This window comes from Pyxicephalus adspersus, chromosome 3 (assembly GCF_032062135.1).
Source record: "Pyxicephalus adspersus chromosome 3, UCB_Pads_2.0, whole genome shotgun sequence".
Classification (NCBI taxonomy): domain Eukaryota; kingdom Metazoa; phylum Chordata; class Amphibia; order Anura; family Pyxicephalidae; genus Pyxicephalus; species Pyxicephalus adspersus.
In genome coordinates, this window is record NC_092860.1 from 136,457,701 (window position 1) to 136,476,357 (window position 18,657).

Sequence of the window (18,657 nt, forward strand, 5' to 3'; positions counted from 1 at the left end):
TCTTCAATGTGTCATATTTTATGACTGTAATAACTTAAAAAAATGCAAAAATTGTTGCACCATTGATAAATGTGCCCTTATGTTTGTTGACGATGCATTTTATATATATATATGTAGAACATACCATTATGATTTTGTTTACGCATTTTCACAATACTATGCAGAAAGGCATGTTGCACATTTTTGTTCTCCGGAGAGATCTCCATCCCAGTGGGTACATCATTCATCTTTATAGACAAAGGAAGCCGAGCAGAACAAGCTCCGTAACGAGGACAGTTGGGTCTTCTCAGTGCCAGGGAAGTGTCATTGGCACATTAAGCAAGATGCTGGCACAGACACATTTAACATCTTTTTAGATCTACAAAACTGCTACCCATTTAATCGTAGACTTGGGCTTCACGTGTTTTGTCAGTGTCATGACAGCTCATATGGAATGATCCATCCAGCAAGGTGATAATGTATTGTAATGTGTGCACATATAAAGTGTCTGGTGTCCTTGGGCACTGGTATAGTTAAAGCTGAAATAAAATATTATAGTGCACCCAGACATGTAAATATTTTGTCATGCAATAAATAAAATACAAATGATCAATAAGACATTACTGACCAGTGGAGATTTTCTAAACCACATTTACTCAGTGATGGAAGACATAAGTAAGTCAAAGGCATAATCTATATCAATTTCCTAATAGATGGCATATCTAAACAGACACATGTGGTGTGATGTATTGCAGTCTTTGTGTACACTGATCATTTTTTACATACGGCCCCTGATGTTCTGCAAAATGTAGGTCATCAAAACAGAAAGACCTGTCCCCATTGGTTGGCCAGAACAGAAGTGTGCCCAATGGTTGGAGGAAAATATTCCGTACTTCTTCCAAAAATACAGCTTAATAATAATTCTCTAATAATTTTACTTTTTAAAAATCAGGATTCTCCAGCTGTGAATGAACCATATTAACCCCAATTATCTCAAATAAACATTTTATCTCTTTTATCTCTTTTTTATTAGTTTCTTGAGTTGTTGCTAAAAAAAACAATATGTGTCCCCTGCAAAAGAGACAAGCAATACACCGCTCCTGCTATGTGAGCTGTCAATTACTGCTCTGTTGCAGAAAAAGCGGTGTTTGAAGTTTTTTCCAATTTTAATACCCCTAGGAGTGTTAAATTTGTAGTCCCTCCACCCCACGGTTCCTCCCACCCCTACTGTACTACTCTGTCCTGTAGTAGTACAATGGCCGGTGGGAGCAGCCGCAGTGCACTATGGGAAACCAGCAAATAGGCACTCTGAAAAGAGTCAGAATTTAAGTCAGTATGCAAGTGGCATTTTTTGGCAATACAAAAAATAATTAAAAGTGTAAAAAATACCCAGGCTGATCAAGCAAACTTTAAAATATTTTCCCCTGCTGTCCTCTGAGAGATCATCTGAATTTATAAGTTGGTCTGCTAATGTGTAATTGTCACCATTATCTGAGATGGCTCTGCAAAGACAAAGCTGTAATGTATTAAGTTTCCCTTTACATCATTCTTTATATATTAGTTTAAAAATCTACTTTTCAGCTTAAAAATATGACCGAATAATAATTATTTTCCCGTATAATTAATGCCAACCTATTGTCTGTACAGTACAAGGAGAGGATTTAATTATGCCGATGCAGCCAATAGTTGTTAAAACAGTGCTGAGCACCCCGGGGACACTTGAGCTGTTTGAAGGCTGCTTTGTATGCAGCGTGATATGTGCTGCTCCCATACAAAAAGCAGAAATTCTGCTGACACCAGCAAGAATGCTTCCTCCATGCTAGGGAAACTATAAGGGCCAAACAAATTCATAAAAGCTGGAGAAATAAAGAATCACAAGTAAGTCAGGTACATCAATAATTACTGCTGACATGACATCTCTTTCCTGGTCTTTCATGTAATTTGTGTGTATCAGGCCGCAATGAATGGATCTTATACATGACGACTGGACAGACTGGACACCCAACCCCAGGAATGGTGGACAAATCCTTCATCTCATATAGGCAACCCAGAGGCGTTAGCAAAATCCTCTTAGATGTCACTGTACCATCAGTATTTTGTACCCTGGATGGGAAGAAGCTATAGGCGGGTGGCAGCCCTTGAATTGTGACGCAACTTTTGAATAACCAGCCTAAAACACCCGGCTGCTTACTGAAACATGCCAGGTGGTGCGCCCAAAGGGGCTGGGGAGAACATATATATGTGCCATGGCAAAGTGTTTCTCAACCTGGCTTCCTCCAGAGGTTGCTGGGGGTTCCCTGAGCAATTTGTGACACCAATGATCTTTTTGGGTGACAATCTTCCAACTGCCAAGCATTGTAAGAGGCATTCTTCCCAATGACCATCACACTACTGCAAGCTGTGGCTATAGTAATTATAGTAGGGGTTCCCTGGGATTATAGTGGGGATTATAGTAGGGTTTCCCAATGTTAAAAAGGTTGAAAACTGCCATCATTTAAGGGGTTAAAATCATCAGAGTGATTAGTGAACAGGTAAAAAAATTTTCCCCTTTTTTTGATAGATGTTTCCACAAAGCCAAAAATGAAGTTATGAGTAACCATTGAAGGGTCAATTGACACCAGCCCGGTCTTCAATAGTGTGTTAAATGCACCAAAGCCTACACGTCTTGCATTAGAGCATTCCATTCATCTGCATAGGCAGCCCAAGGTACCACCATGCACACAAAGCCATGCATAAGACATTGGAAAGATATTATGATGCAGTGCCAGCACTACCAATGCATTTACCATGCTTTACCACCATGCAAGGGTGCTAACGGGACATATAAAGATACCCAATCCAAGTCGACACCTTGGTGAGATCTAAATAAAAGTTGAACCCACCAAACAGCTAAACACAAGGGGCTGATTCACTAAGGGAATCTAAGCTGTTAACTTATCAAGGTGAATTATTACTCTGCAAGGGATAATTCACGTAGCTTAGTGAATGTAGTGATCACTTTGCATAACATGCAGTAATATGCATTTTGCAAATTAAAAGTATTTTCCTTGCACATGATTGGATGGTTGAAATCAGCAGAGTTGCATCTATATTACTATGCTAAGTAAAGTATCCTTTGCAAATGGATAGTTCACTTTGCTATGTGAACAGTATGTATTCCCTCATGTGTTTTATACACACCTAAGCATTGGTATTTTTGTTCAATGATTGTGATTTACACACCTCTGCTGCACTATAGATCAAAGCAAATGACACACTTGTGTCCTGGTTCACAAACATCACTTTCTTGGTCACCACCCCACTCCCCAGCTGCTCATTGGACAATAAATATGTATGATCACCTCCATTTATTAAGGAGGGAGAAAGGGGTAATGCCAAACTATGACATGGCATTGGGATCACCTGACTTGTAAGGGTTTGTGTATAACAAGAATGGCTGAAGAAAATGAAAATCCAATGACAGATAACACAGAAAATATAAATCTGTGTCTAAACTGTGATTTAAGCTGTTTGTCTTGTATTCTGCCCCAAAATAGGCAAATACATCTGACACATTGCTGTCTGTGCTTCTTATCCGAGTAACAACAGATCCCCTTACTTCTTGCAGGGGTGTCACTAGGACAGGACATAAGGTTAAAATTACATCCACAATAATTAACCTTTTCCATTCCAAATTGTAAAAACATAGCTTTATCTATCTAATAGGAAACAAATTGTCTGATTTTTTTAAAGCTCTTCAATGCTGGAGAGAATACACTTTCATCAGTGAAGCTGGGTGATCCAGCACACCTGTAATAGATCTGGTCCAGAATTGAAAACATTTGCTAGGAAATAGCTAATGGCTTTTAGGAAATCCATTCCAGGTTTGCTGGATCACCCAGCTTCACTGTGTATCTTCTCCAGCTTGGGAGAGCTTTAATAAATCAGAGCCAAAGTATTGCATTGCCAACAAATCTAATCTAGAATCTAAAAACAAAAAAAAGACAAGTAACGCACATTTGTATACAATCATACAAATCACTATGTTTAAAAAACGCAGCACGCAATCAGCAGCAACCAATCAGATGACAAATTTCACTTTCCCTACGCAGGATAGAAAATGAAAGCCGACATGTAATAGAAACACCCCTGCTTCCTTATAATCCACATTTCATGTACAGCACTCCGTACAGTCGGCGCTATTTAAATCCTCTTTAATGATAATAATAATACTTTTATTTATTATTCTATACAATGCTGAGCTCCTGGTGACCTACTTACCTGGACATATTGAGGTCACGGACAAGTAATAAGGTCATTCTTCATTGTATGACATTGTGACACAACTACAAACACTGACAATGTTTTATTACCTATTGAAATATTTGCATGAGATTTTAAATGAAACATTTGTATCAATGTGATTATATTTTATTATGGACTATTTGTTCAATGTGATCATAGAATAGTTAGAGATCATTGTAATTATTCTACAATTGTGAGCATTTAATGATGAAGAATAATATTGTACGATGGTATCTTCTCCCCTATTGTGTGTTAATTCCCCCACCTCCTAGATTGTAAGCTCTTCGGGGCAGGGTCCTCTCCTCCTCCTGTGTCTGTATCTGTCTGTCATTTGTAATGTACAGCGCTGCGTAATATGTTAGCACTATATACATCCTGTTTAATAATAACATTAGCTTTCAAAATATTTGCATTGGCTTTTAAATGCAACTTTTGTATCAATGTGATTATATTTTCTTATAGACTATTTGTGCAATGTGACCATAGAATAGATAATGATCATTGTAATAATTTCACAATTGTTAGCATTTAATAATGATATGAACTATTTGTGCAATGTGACCATAGAATAGATAATGATCATTGTAATAATTTCACAATTGTTAGCATTTAATAATGAAGAATATTATTGTACAGTGACACTACCCCACAAAGCAGACAATACAATGCAGGCGGTCGGACTCTTTTATCTCCATGTAATGGTATTCCTGTGTCATCCATGTTCATCACAGTGACCTGATTTAAAGGGACAGCCTTGTTCCGCCACTGTATGTGTGGAAGCCATTCTGCATGCTCCTATTGATCAATGCCTTGGTGGCACTAAGAATAGATCTGGGGGTGTTGTCTCTGTCATGGCGTCTGCTCTTCATTCTTTATTAAAGGAGCCACTGCTTTTACAAGATTTAAAAGCCACTGAACTATCATTATGATGGGTCAGGTCTTATCAATCCTAATGCAAATTAAAATATATTTGGCAGCAATCAGTGCAGAGAACAATGGTGATCTGCCATTGTGAGAATAAACAATTCTGGTTTTAATAAATAAAAGCATGCATGGAAATATTAAATGCTGGATTATTGCAGTTTTTATATGTTTTCTATATATATGTATGTGATGAGCCATGCACAGGACAATGGGATATAATGCCCCAGGTGTGGGTGAATGGATGTCCCTGTTGTCACATTTATTGCCCGCAGTGGGGCAGCTGCTGCCCCCATTCATCCTGAGCCCAGCAATGCATGCAGGCAGGATAACAAAGGACAGCGCCTGGTGCTGAATGCCTTACCGTAATGTGCGGGATGCTCTTCTTCCCCTGGTAAGACATGATTGATCGGGCACCGGTAATGGAAGTAGTAGTAGAAAATATTATCTGGAAGTTGCTCGCACAAAAAATAAATAGAATATTAAAAAATAAATGTCTGTGCCACCTGATCGGCTGCAGCGAAGCAGGGAAGAGCCTCCCCGGGAGATCGCTCACAGCTCCACCTACAGGCGGATGGCGATCATTGCATGGCTCTGCTTACTGAACATTCCCCCATTCTCACCATGAGCAGCAAGCAGCAGCAACAGCAGCCAATCATAGAAGAGAAGGGATGACATAGACCAGGCAGATATATGTTAGATCCCAACTGAGCCACTGCAGTGATAGGGAAGGGCTGGGCTCAGGTGACACATATACATCTGCAGTCACAGCACTGCATGGACATTGCATAGGATAGCTTATTGTCCATGGAAATGATGGTGCTAGAAAGTGCCTCTGTTTTTTTTTAATCCCCCTCCCTTTTTCATGCAAAAGAGACAATGTGGAGGAGGCATGTGCATGGGTTTCTAGTATTCTGACACACAGCCAAATAGAATTGGCTGGCAGCTACAGAGTACTGATATTGTATCAGTCTAACAGCAATTACATTATACACATTGGTATTACTAGAAAGTAGACACAGAGATCAGATAGTTTATAAGTCTATAGGTTGCAGCTGCTGACCTGTTATCATGCTTGATCATGACCAAAGCAAAAAATGCACTTTAATCTATCAGTCCTTAGATATGGTTGCATTAGTTATTCTTCCAGATTTGTTCCTCTTTATTTCTATATCTTTTCTAAGGTGACAACATCCTCTTACTGTACTGTATCTAGTGCAGGAAGAACACTTTCCCTCTTCTGTCCATACAGTAAGGGTAAAGAGTTCTGCTCTCCTCCAAGAGAATTTATTATATACTGTATATAGTTATTATATACAATAAAACACATTTAACAGGGGTACCCAGTATTGTCTCTTCCTGCTGTAGCCCATCTGCTTCAAGCTTTGATGTATTGTACATTTAGAGATCTTCTTCTGCATTCCTTGGTTGTAACGAGTGGTAATTTTAGTTGCTGTTGCTTTTCTATCAGCTTGAACCAGTCTGGCCATTATCCATTGCCTTCTGGCATCAACAATTTTCACCCAGAGAACTGACATTGACTGGATATTTTCCCTTTTTTAGATCATTCTCTGTACACCAGTCCTGGTTGTGTGTGAATCCACCAGCAGATCAGCAGTTTCTTACATAATCAAACCAGTCTGCTTTAATTTACTTAATCCAGCGGTCCCCAACCTTTTCGGACCCATGGACCACTAAATTTACTGGCTCTGGAAACAACCGCCCACTTCCCTGAGCCTGCGATCCATAGGGGGAACATGGTCTGCAACTCTGGTCGGTGCATCCCCCCAACAGGGTCCTTCTCCTGATCCCGCTTGGGGGCACACTGGCCAGAGCTGTGCACCACCAAACTTTTCTCCACCGGACCACCAGTTGGTGACCGCTGACTTAAATCATATTTTTCCCCATTTTGATGCAGGTCATCAAATACACTGAGTTGCTGCCATGCGATTGGCTGATTTATTATTTGCATTAACATTAAGTTGAACATGAGTATTTAATAAAGTTGCTGTAAGAGTGTACAGGAGGATATTGTGGATATTATTGAGGATATTGTGTTGAAACTTAAAAATCCTGTATCGTTGTTCAAAACTTTCCTAATATTAGGATGTGATACTATTTAACACATTTTCTGACAATTCTCTTTCCATGCTTTTCAGCTATATATTACAAAATATTGTTATAAAAATAGGATAAAGCTAAGACAATTCAGCGTATGAATCATTCATTACCCTCTGAATATGGTATTTAAGCCAGTTTCCATCCATTTACAGATGGGATTTTCAAAGCCTATACATCTTAGCCATCTGTGGGGCAGTGACAAGTTTTTTCTTCTAAAGAGTCATTTAGTCCATCTGTTTAGTCACTAATCACTACTTTCAGCAATTAATATCTATTGCTTAGAGGTTATTTGGGCAAATGAACAACAAATCACACTTCTAAAATTGGCTTTGAAACCTTAGATCTTCTCTCATGATTTAACAGCACTTTTTAGCTACTTCAATACTCCCAGTACAGTCCTATGAATTTTTACATATTATCAATAGCCCTATTGCTTTTGCTATAGTTTTATTTTACTAATTATACCTAAATAGTACATAATGTAAATTTTGATTGTTTGAAGAAAAGGGCAAAAAAAATGATTTTATGTGGTGATGAAAATGTATTTATCTTCTTTATTTTATATAAGAAGAAATAAAATAATAAAAATGTCCAGTAATAGTTTTAAATTAATTTATGTTATTTCAAAAAGGTAAATATTTTAGCCTCCATTTGTTCCCTGTATAATGATATGAAAATGTTCAAATTTGTAAATAAAATAAATATATTAAAAAAGCAAATTAAATACATATACTAAAAATACACAAAATAATAGATGTTGAGAAGAGGAAGAAACAGGTCTTATTCAGAATATCTAGGTTAATAAGAGATTAAATGAGGACAAGTTTTATTTATTTTGTCTGCTTACAGGTTTATTTGAGCTTGATGTAAAGGCTGATCAAAGGAGAAACAGAAAAATAAATAAAAATGTAATAACATTGTTACAGTGTATCTATGAATGAGGTGATACATTCTTACAGGATCTACTGACCCTGCTCCTAAAACACAGAACAAAAGGCTTGAAGCCACACTGTTGGAGAGGCCCTCATTTATTAAAGTTCTCCAAGGCTGGAGACAATACACTTTCATCAGTGATGCTGGGTTTTACAGAAAACCTGGAATGGATTTCCTAAAAGTCATTAGCTATTTGTAAGCAAATGATTTCAATTGTGGACCAGATCCATTCCAGGTTTTCTGGATCACCCAGCTTCACTGGTGAAAGTGTATCCTCTCCAGCCTTGGAGAACTTTAATAAAACAGGGTCATTGGTGGAAGGGGGTGGTTGTATGGCATACGGAGTAATGTATGTCCTGGGTGCTTACAAGGTGCTTTTACAGGGTTTACCCCTTTGTGCATTGTATATGTGTGTGCAGTGTTTAATACTGGACCTCAAATGGTCATAGCTTGGTAATTTTCCTTGCAAATGTTTTCAAAAGAAGATAAATTGAAAACACAATTTGTGGTGAACCACTGATTTGTGGGACTTTTGAAGCCAACAAAAATCAAAACCTGTTTTAACATAACTTTATTAGATAGCATTAAAATTTCTATAGATATATCTATAAAATAGATATAAATGTACCTGGTGTTAAACAAGATATCTAATAAAATTCATATCTATTTGTATATAAGCAAGGATCTTGTTGTGTTGTATTAATATTTAGGAAATAATAATATCATGTTTAATTGAGAATTCATTGTATTTTCTTTAACTGTAGGTTTCCTTTTTCCTGAGGAAGAATATTATATCCGAGAAACGCGTAGAAAGAGAATTGGGCTTACTCTATAAGAGAAACCCCTATAGGCGTGTCTAGGTTTTTATGAATGATTTTAATCATGTTTTTTATATTTAAGACATTTTAATGTTATCTAATAAAGTAAGTTTTGTCATATGTTAAAACATTTTTGTTTTTGTTGGCTTCAAAAGTCCCACAAATCAGTGGTTCACCACAAATTGTGTTTTCTATGTCTATTAGGGAGTGGCAATGTCAATAATAAAACTTTGCATTTGCTAATGATAAAGAAGATAAATTGAGCTAGATGTCAAGCTTAAACCCTGAATATCTACGCAGCAAAGTGAGCTACAGGGTCCCTTTAAAAAGAAAAAGAGGAGTTAATTTACCATAGGAACCATTTCTCCAAGAGATTTAATTCCTGTTTGTAACAGAGAACAAAGTTACATAGTCAAATAGGTTGAAAAACGTCCATCAAGTTCAACCACCATGGAAATAAACATCCCAGATAAAACTCTATAGACATAGTTGATCCAGAGGAAGGCAAAGGAAAATCCTGGTACAATTTGCTCCAACAGGGGAAAAAAAATTCCATCTTGATCCCATGAGGCAATCAGATGTTCCCTGGATCAACAGTCTCTGTTATCTTTACTTTAAAGCTTTAAAGGAATATCTAAAGTTTGCAAGATAATAAGCAAAGCCCCACTCTGGATTGTAGTTACATTTACCTATGCAGCGGACCCATATAAATGTATAGGTTATGAATATTAAATTATAGTCATTTGGCTGGGGGAAAAAAGAGTGGATAAACTTACATAAACTTATTTTTTGGTCCCCCACCCATCAATACTTTCCGTCCTTTGCTTTGGAATATGGGCAACCTCTCACAATCCTTGTTTGCAATGCAGGACTGCTAATCTGCGTAATCTCAGCTTGTTTTGCCAATATAACTATCTTCTATTAATGTAAAATCACACCACTGACTCGAATCAAGAGCTGCAAGATCATTTACCAGGAATCTTCATAGCTTATACACATTGGTGCTTCCACAAGTCATAGAATATCCACAAATTTGTTGCAGTGAATGGACAATGACTGCAATTCATTGACCGAAAGATTTTGTGGAGTCACAGAATAGATTTGTTATCTCTCCTCCAAGACACCAGAATCACTGTTGCTGGCACCACCATGCCTTCCACATTGCACCATCTGGGAACAGTGCTCATCCATGATCCTGCATCTGTCACATAATCCCGCTGTGTCCTGGTATTTGACTTTGGTTGTTTGGTTATTTTGGCTATTCAGGGAAAGCCAAATGTATTGTGTGAGGAAAAAGACACATTCTCCCGCTGAATACCAGACAGTGCTATGGGCCATGACAAGAATACAGTAATGGCGGTAGTATGGTGATGGTATATATAAGTATGGAAGGGGGAGTATCTTTTTAAAAAGCCTGAACAAGCTACAGGTGACAAGTCGATTATTTTCTTTCTAACAATATCTAAATGCTGTTGTCCAAAAAAATTACACTGTCAGTTATTACGATGACAAGCCATTTAAATATTTGAGGAAACTGTACTTGGAAGAGATTATAATATTGTTGGCTTAGTCAGAAAAGACAAATAATTTCCCAAACTATATAGTGATAGAGACACTGACTGTCACACTGACACCATGCAGACAATATTTATAGCATGTCATTTTAGTGAGGTGACTGTCAGTTATAAAACAAAACAATATTCTCCTAACCCTGCTTAAGTTTGTGTCATGAGGGTTAGTTAGTGTTAGTATTATGATATGTGTAATTGTTGTTGTTGTGTAGGGTTAGTGTTAACGGGTTAGTAGGTGTGATGAGGGGTTAGTATTAAGAGGTTGGGTATTGTGGCCAGCACCATAAGCAAGATTGGCACTCCAATGCAAGTAGGTGAGAATAGACATGTGATAATAAATCTATAGCTGGGGTTTGGATCGCACTTTAATTTTGGTTGGGGTATTGTTAAACGGTTAGTAAGTGTATAAAGGGTTGGGTGGGATTAGAGCCAGGGGATTGCAGCTATGATTAGGTTTATACTTAGGGGTTACTTCAAGGTTAGTCATTAATAACTTTTAATCAGGGGATAAATTAATTTTCCTGGTGAAGTATTATTTTTCCCCTATTTGCATGCACACACTATGAATTACACTGGGGCCAAATATGAGAATGCTGCAAACAACTGAAACCAAAAACTGCCATACTTAGATATCTAGAGGAACTATTGAAGTGAGATAAAATATGTTGGCATAGTGTATAGTCACTGCTCCACAACTCAGGTATTGTAGTTGTCTCTAGGGGTAGCACTGTGTATAATCCGAAGCATGCAAAAGGAAAAAGTAATTATGGGCTTGGGCACAGAATCAGCAACAACTTGGCAGGGGAAGATGAAGGATTAAAGTAGAATCACTACCATGTATTTATGCACATTGCTGTGCCTGGCTCAGAGGAACTATGATACCTGGGAATGAAACTGGGGACATAGAAAGGGGCACAAAATAATGCTGACATTGCTGCCCATTGATTTATCCAGGTGAGATAATACACACATGGATAAATTAGTAATACCTGATTACAACATGCTAACAATACATTGACATTGAAGTTTTGTATTTGCTTATGTACTGTAGGAAAATCAATTCTGAAATCATATATATATATATATATATATATATATATATATATATATATATATATAAATATATAATTATATATATATATATATATATATATATACACATAAGCCTTTCCCTTTTTTGTGAATGGTTTCCACATGAATTTGTGGCCCAAGAGCCTTTGTAAGGTCAGGTACTGATGTTGGATGAGAAGACCTGGCACTCAATTGTCCTTCTACACACACACAATTACTTGTCTATTTCATATAGCTATATTAAAAATAGTTCAAACCTAAACTTACACATATAGAATGAGTTAAAAGAGTGATTCATCCACCCTCCCTCATCACTACCATGTTTAATTGGAGGGAATATGAAGTTTCAATTAGACAGAATTAGTCTGCAGGCAAAGAGCTTGTGCCATTCTTTACCTGCCAACTGTGCCTTGTGACACTGGTGCCATGCGCATTTACTGTATTATTATATGAAAATATACTGGTGAATTACATTTAAGCTGTCAATTTAAATGTAATCACCTGTATAACCTAAAACGATTGCAAAGCCAGAAAATAGGCACCTTACAAACAACAGATTTGTGTATTCGCCATGGTGGGGGTGAAGTATTAATGTGAGCTCCATAGTCACGTGATCTTGTAGTTTAATGTCCTGGTCCCAAAGCACTTCTGAATCGGCTGTGGAATCCTTGACAGGTTTGTAAACAATGTATTAGGCCTATAAAGAGTTATTAGGAAAGCGGGGATTCTGGTAAGTCTAACATCTGTCAGGTAGTTTTTGTTTGTCTGAAATTGTTCCATTAGCGTTAATGTTTGCAAATGTAAACGGTCTGGCTGCCAATACTTACTAAGCGTTACTATCCAAGAACAAGTATGCTGACTTCTCACCTTTCATTCAGTCTGCAAATATTGAAGCTGGAAGATTAGAAAAACTACCTAGCAACTGTTATTGTGACTAGGAGATCAGCAATGATCGAGATGACGCCTTATTTAATATCATTCTCACTTGTTAGAAGATGGAGAGCCTACAGGTTGTACTTATTATTATAGAGTATTTATATAGCACCAACATAGTATGCAGCGCTGTACAATGTCCTTACTCATGTCACTAGCTGTCCCTCAAAGGAGCTCACAATCTAATGCCCCTACCTCAGTCATAGGTCTTTATTACAGTCTAAGGTCAATTTTTTCGGGGGAAGATATTAAACCTAACTGCATGTTTTTGGAATGTGAGAGGAAACACACACAAACATGGGGAGAACCTACAAACTCCATGCAGATAGTGTCCTGGCCAAGATTCAAACTTGGGGCCTAGTGCTGCAAAGGCCAGAGTGCTAACCAAAAAACATAAATATAGATAAAGACTATATTTTCCTGAAAAGTATCCTTTTATTAAAGCAGAACTGATAAAAGTCACATTCTCAGGATTTCAGCTATAGTCCTTTCTAACTATAGCTTCAATTATTTGTCCTGTGCACAGATTACTACACTCCATCCTATTTGGATTTTAGGTTCTTCTTAGTCATTTTTTCCCAGTTTGGTGGCTGGATTATCGAAAAGTACCAGCACATTATTAGGCAACATACATAAGTATGTTCATCTTGTTAATGTGCTGGTAAATGATATTGACGTTGTTGTTTGCCGACTTGTGTGTATATATCAGCCCAACATTTAAGGGTATGTAAACTTTTGATCAGGTCAATTGGATGGCTTCACTGTAACGGAGACACAACATTGTATGATATAAAATTGTTTTGTCTGAGCACACTCCCTAAATAAAAAAAATAATTCTGTGTGATCACTAATATTTTTCAAAAAATGGCCCATTTTTCACAAATTCTGCCAGGGTATGTAAATTTATAAACATACAATTTATAAACATACCTGTACATATATTACTTGTAGGATTAAATGTACAGGTAGTTCCTGTACTTCCAATTTAACTTCCCATAAACCATAGACAAATATCCCTATAGTAATCCTGGTGTCCCTATTTAAGGACCAGAAAGCCAAGTGCAGCTTTATCTTTAAGACTTCATTCTTGAATACTTAGGAATTTATGAAACAAAAATTTGCCTGATCGATGTGGATCTTGTACAAAATTCAGTTACTATTCAGGTAAATTGCCTTTAGTATATTTAGGCTTCTTGCATGTTGCTGTATTTCTAAGAAGGAAGGAGCTACCCCAAGTCATGTCCCCTCTCAATTTATCATTGCCATATAAGCTCCAGGTTGGACGCTCAGATTGTTACGAACTGGAAATCACACATTTCTGTGCTACATTGACATGGAAGTGTGGCTTACCATATATCCGCACAAACAAAACTCTGCTTATAACCTAGAAAGTAGAAAGATTAAATAAGATCTTTGTTCAGACAAACTAGTATGTGTGCTGGGACATTTTTCAGGAAAGGTAGCCACACGATGGATAAAGTGTTACATGGTTTCATGTTTGGGACGTTGAGTAGAGCCACTGGTTGAAATAAATGTGGGGTGGGATGCATAAATGGGGGAAGCAGAAATGTTCTGGCCCTAAGCATATTCTCTTGGATTTATCGGCAGTTTGTTAATATCCTCCGGCAGACTTCTATTAATGAAACCTGAGGTTTTTGTCTGCAAATAACGGTTGTGTCATAGTAACTTTTTTTAAGGCTGAACATGGTGAAACCATGTAATCTGTTGGATCAGCCAAAACAATAGACTGATAAGAGTGTTAGTGGGGTAACATCAGCTCCAGCAAGATATATAGGGGTCAGACCTGGATTATTTAGCACTAAAATGTGCCTATAAAATGTTTGCAGGATCCAATTACTTACTGCAGATTGTGACAATGTTTATATGTTTGCAGGTCACCCACTGGCCTGTCCAAGGCTAGCTGGCTGAGCCCATTATGGGTAAAGCTGATTAGTCAGCCAATCCCCTTTAGTGCTCCAGACACTTTCCTCTATGAGTTCAAATATACAAATTCACAAAATCTTGTATATTTGTAAAAAAATATTTTATTGTTTGTTGGCTATTTTATGTGCAGTTGATTTTGCTAAAGAATATGACTGTTACAAATTGCCGTGTGAATTATTTCTTTGAAAGGGATAGTTCACTTAGCTTAGTAAATGAAATGAAGCTCTGCTGACCTAATCATCCAAACATAAACAAGGAAAATGTGTTTTCTTTTTTTTAGATTTCTTTCCATGTGATTGGGTACAATTTACAAAGCATTTTACCCCATTCACTAAACTAAATGATTTACCCTCTGCAAGGTGATAATTGACCTTGGTAAGTGATAAACCTTAACCCCTTTAGTAAATTACCTCTAAATTCAATGATCTGCTTATTTGACCAGTTAAATACATCACTAGAAGTTTTGTTACATCTGTTAAATATGTCCGAAAAAAAATGCCAATGAGCCAATATTCTTTTGTAGTAAGCTGAAGTTTAAGTTGTACTTAAATCTCAAATATTGTTACCAACTCTTCCCTATTCTCCTGTGTTCTGTAGTCCTTAGACACTTCCTATCTTTGAGTGACAAAACTATACCTTCATATATGTAGTACACTAAGACTAAGGTAATATAATATTTGCAGGACCAACTAGTGAAAATAAAGCAAAATAGCACAAAATGAAGAGTATCAATGCAGTCGCCACACCTAAAACCAGTAAACTGCTATACATTACATTTATTTCTTAGATTAGATACACTTTGAATTGCAAAACATCTAACACATCTCACCCTCATCATATTTGTTTTGTTACATTTTACTGTACAGTATTTCATTTTACACCAGCACAGCCATAATAAAAGTTCTGCTCAGTTCTAATTTGTCATTTGCTGGATCAGGTTATGGGAAAGTTGTGCCTCGGGCAACAGCTAAGTGCCCTCTGGGGGGCAGGAAATTTTGACTTTTGCCGGCATTGTATTGCAGGTCATAAAAGTTGTGTTTCATATTGTATGTATGCTATGATTTATTAAATCACTATATGGACTGCCTTTTCCATAGCAGTTATTATTCCTTGGCCTGTATGTGGTATTTCTGAACTCCCATTTGCACAATAACAGTCATGTCAGCATGTTGAGCAGTGAAATACAGTAATCCGGTCCCAACTTGGCAGACTCCAGGACATTAACATGCAAAGTGAGTGTGCTGGGACAGAAAGCAAAGTGGGGAATAGGAGACAGGAGGCCTCTCACACTCACCACCTCTTTGTTATACTAAAAAAAAGTATCCCAGCACCCTTTACCACACTGATCCGGCAAGGAAAGGGTTACTGCTCCCCATAACCCCAACCTCTGTTTAAATATTGGCTCACACAGTATAATCTCAGTGATCTAACACTGTAAAATGTGCTCCAGAGAAAATATGATTGCAGCAACATTCAATACCTTCATTCATTCCAGACTGCTGTCTATCAGGCCGCATTATGGGCTGAGCAATGACAATCCACCTTCTTATTATTTAATATTGATACATTTTACATCAACAAACAAATAATCTCACTGGAATTCTATAAACAATCACTACATTTATCCACAATATTTACTTCTTGCAGTATATCTCATTCTCACATTAGGCCATGCTGCAACAAACATGCATCAAATTTATTTTAAATACTGTCCACCATACACTACAGATTGCATTTAGAATCAACACATTGAATGGAGATGCAAAATTGCAATAGATTGTGAGCTCCTGTGCCCAAACATTTTGGTATAATTTGACACCTATAGAGATGTTATGATACTTTGGTAGATAGATATGTAGAGAGAGAGAGAGAGAGATAAACTCCATATTGTCATAAAATTGAGTCCAAGGTTTTAGGATTTACCCATGTAAAGCATATGGATATGACAGCTCTATATGTCATAGAAAATGGATTGGAACGATTTTAGGATCTGCCCCTGCAAAGTTTGGATGAATGTTGGGTCAGATAGACATAAATTAGATATCAAGGACAGACAGATCTAGACAGACAGATAGATCTAGATAGAAAGGCAAATGTAGAAATTAAAAGGATAGATAGATAGATAGATAGATAGATAGATAGATAGATAGATAGATGGATGGATGGATAGATAGATAGATAGATAGATAGATAGATAGATAGATAGATAGATGGATGGATGGATGGATAGATAAATTGGATTTTAGTATTTGCCCTTGGAAAGTTTGGATGGATAGTGGGGCAGATAGACATAAATTAGATATCAAGGACAGACAGATCTATAGAGAGATAGCCAAATGTAGATATTAAAAGGATTTTCCCCTGGAAGTTTATATTGATGGATTGATGTATAGACATATAATAAATAAATATAATTTGAATGACAAGGACAGGTAGATCTATAGATAGATACATAGACATTTGTAGATATTTCATTCAAATGAGCAGCAGAATTGAATAGATAGATAGATAGATAGATAGATAGATAGATAGATAGATAGATAGGTAGGTATATGGATGGATAGATATAGATAGATGGATAGAGGGATGGATAGGGAGATAATATTGATGGATGGAAGGATAGATAGAATGGAATAGATAAATGGATAGATAGATAATAGATTGATGGATGGATGGATAGATAGATAGATAGATAAATAAATAAATAAATGGATAGATTGATAATGGATGGATAGATGGATAATAGATATTTTAGGATTTGCCCCTGCAAAGTTTGAATAGATGGATGGATGATGGGTCGGACAGATATAAATTAGATGATAGATAGACATACATATGTAGATATTACATTAGAAATGGATTGATAGAATATGATCAGAAAGGCCTGAAGCATCCTAATCAATATGCGCAGCCTGAAGACAGAGGTAGAGGAAACTACTACTCCCAGCATGCTCTCTCATGCTGGCAGAGCATGCTGTGCCTGGTAATCCAGCACTAGGTGCCCATGTGATGCCCCATCCTGGCAGGGTAATAATGATGAGGCATTGCAGGATTTGCCCCCAGCCTTGGTGCAGAGCCCCCCCAGCCTCTCCCAGCTGTACCTTGCCATTGTCCTCGCCCTGCTCCTTGCCGGCGGTGTATCTGATCTCTATACCGGGGCTCCGCTCCTCTCTTTCCCCGGGGGAGCTGATGACAGAGCCGGAGATCTCACTCACATCGCTGGCTGTCTCACTGAAATTCTCCCCATCCATGTCCGGCCTGCTGCCGCTCCTGGGGGTGCGGGTCCCCTTCTTCCCCACACTGTATGCATCGAAATCAATGGTCTTATTCTCATAGGCGCCCTCCACAGAAGCGAACATGCCCCCATATTTCACCCGGGGGGTCTGGGCAGTGGTGCCAGGTCTGGCCAGATACACGGGGAGATCATCTTCTTTATTCCAATTTCTCTTCCTCTCTGCTGCCATGCTACAGCCCTAGCCCTGTGTCTGGATGGATGAGCTGCTGCTGAGGATAATGATGATCATATAAAATGCAGCAGTGCGGTGTCTGTATGGCGAGCACACCAGCAGCCCTATTGTTAGCAGCAAGAAATGTGCAATGTGCATTCACTATCCTGGAGGTAGATGACAGCAGATCTGCAGCACATGGACATCAGATGGCAGATGCTGGGCTCTGCTGCTTCCAAGGGAGACACAACACAGTCCTTACTCATTCACACAAGGCACTGCCTTGCTCTATAGGGACACCTCTAGGAAAAAGCCTCTATGTAGCTTTACATCACCTCCCACCAACAGGAGACAGATGTGTCCCTCCTCTTCCTGAACTACTGCTAGCTTGAGAAGAGAGCTGAGCCTATAGGTCAGGCTAAATCTACATCAATGACCTACTAATGACTTCCTCACTCATAACCTCATCACACGCACGGCTCCAAGACTTCTCTAGAGCTGCTCCAATTCGCTGGAATGGTTTCCTCATCCTATTCAGCTTGCTCCTACTTTCTCAAACCCAAATTTTTCAAACTTGCTTACCCGTCTTCTTCTGTCCTTTGCAAGGGTGTCAAACTCTGGCCCAGGGGCCAAATC

General features: G+C 37.9%; 1 protein-coding gene across 1 annotated transcript in view; it reads right to left on the minus strand.

The window, feature by feature from the left end:
* CRMP1 (collapsin response mediator protein 1) overlaps positions 1-18,369 on the minus strand; it is a gene marked incomplete in the record, with an annotated part of 46,029 nt that extends 27,660 nt beyond the window's left edge. The window contains 1 exon segment of the mRNA XM_072406456.1: positions 17,677-18,369. Within this exon segment, the coding sequence (XP_072262557.1) occupies positions 17,677-18,039 (363 nt within the window).
* Positions 18,370-18,657: the final 288 nt, after the last annotated feature.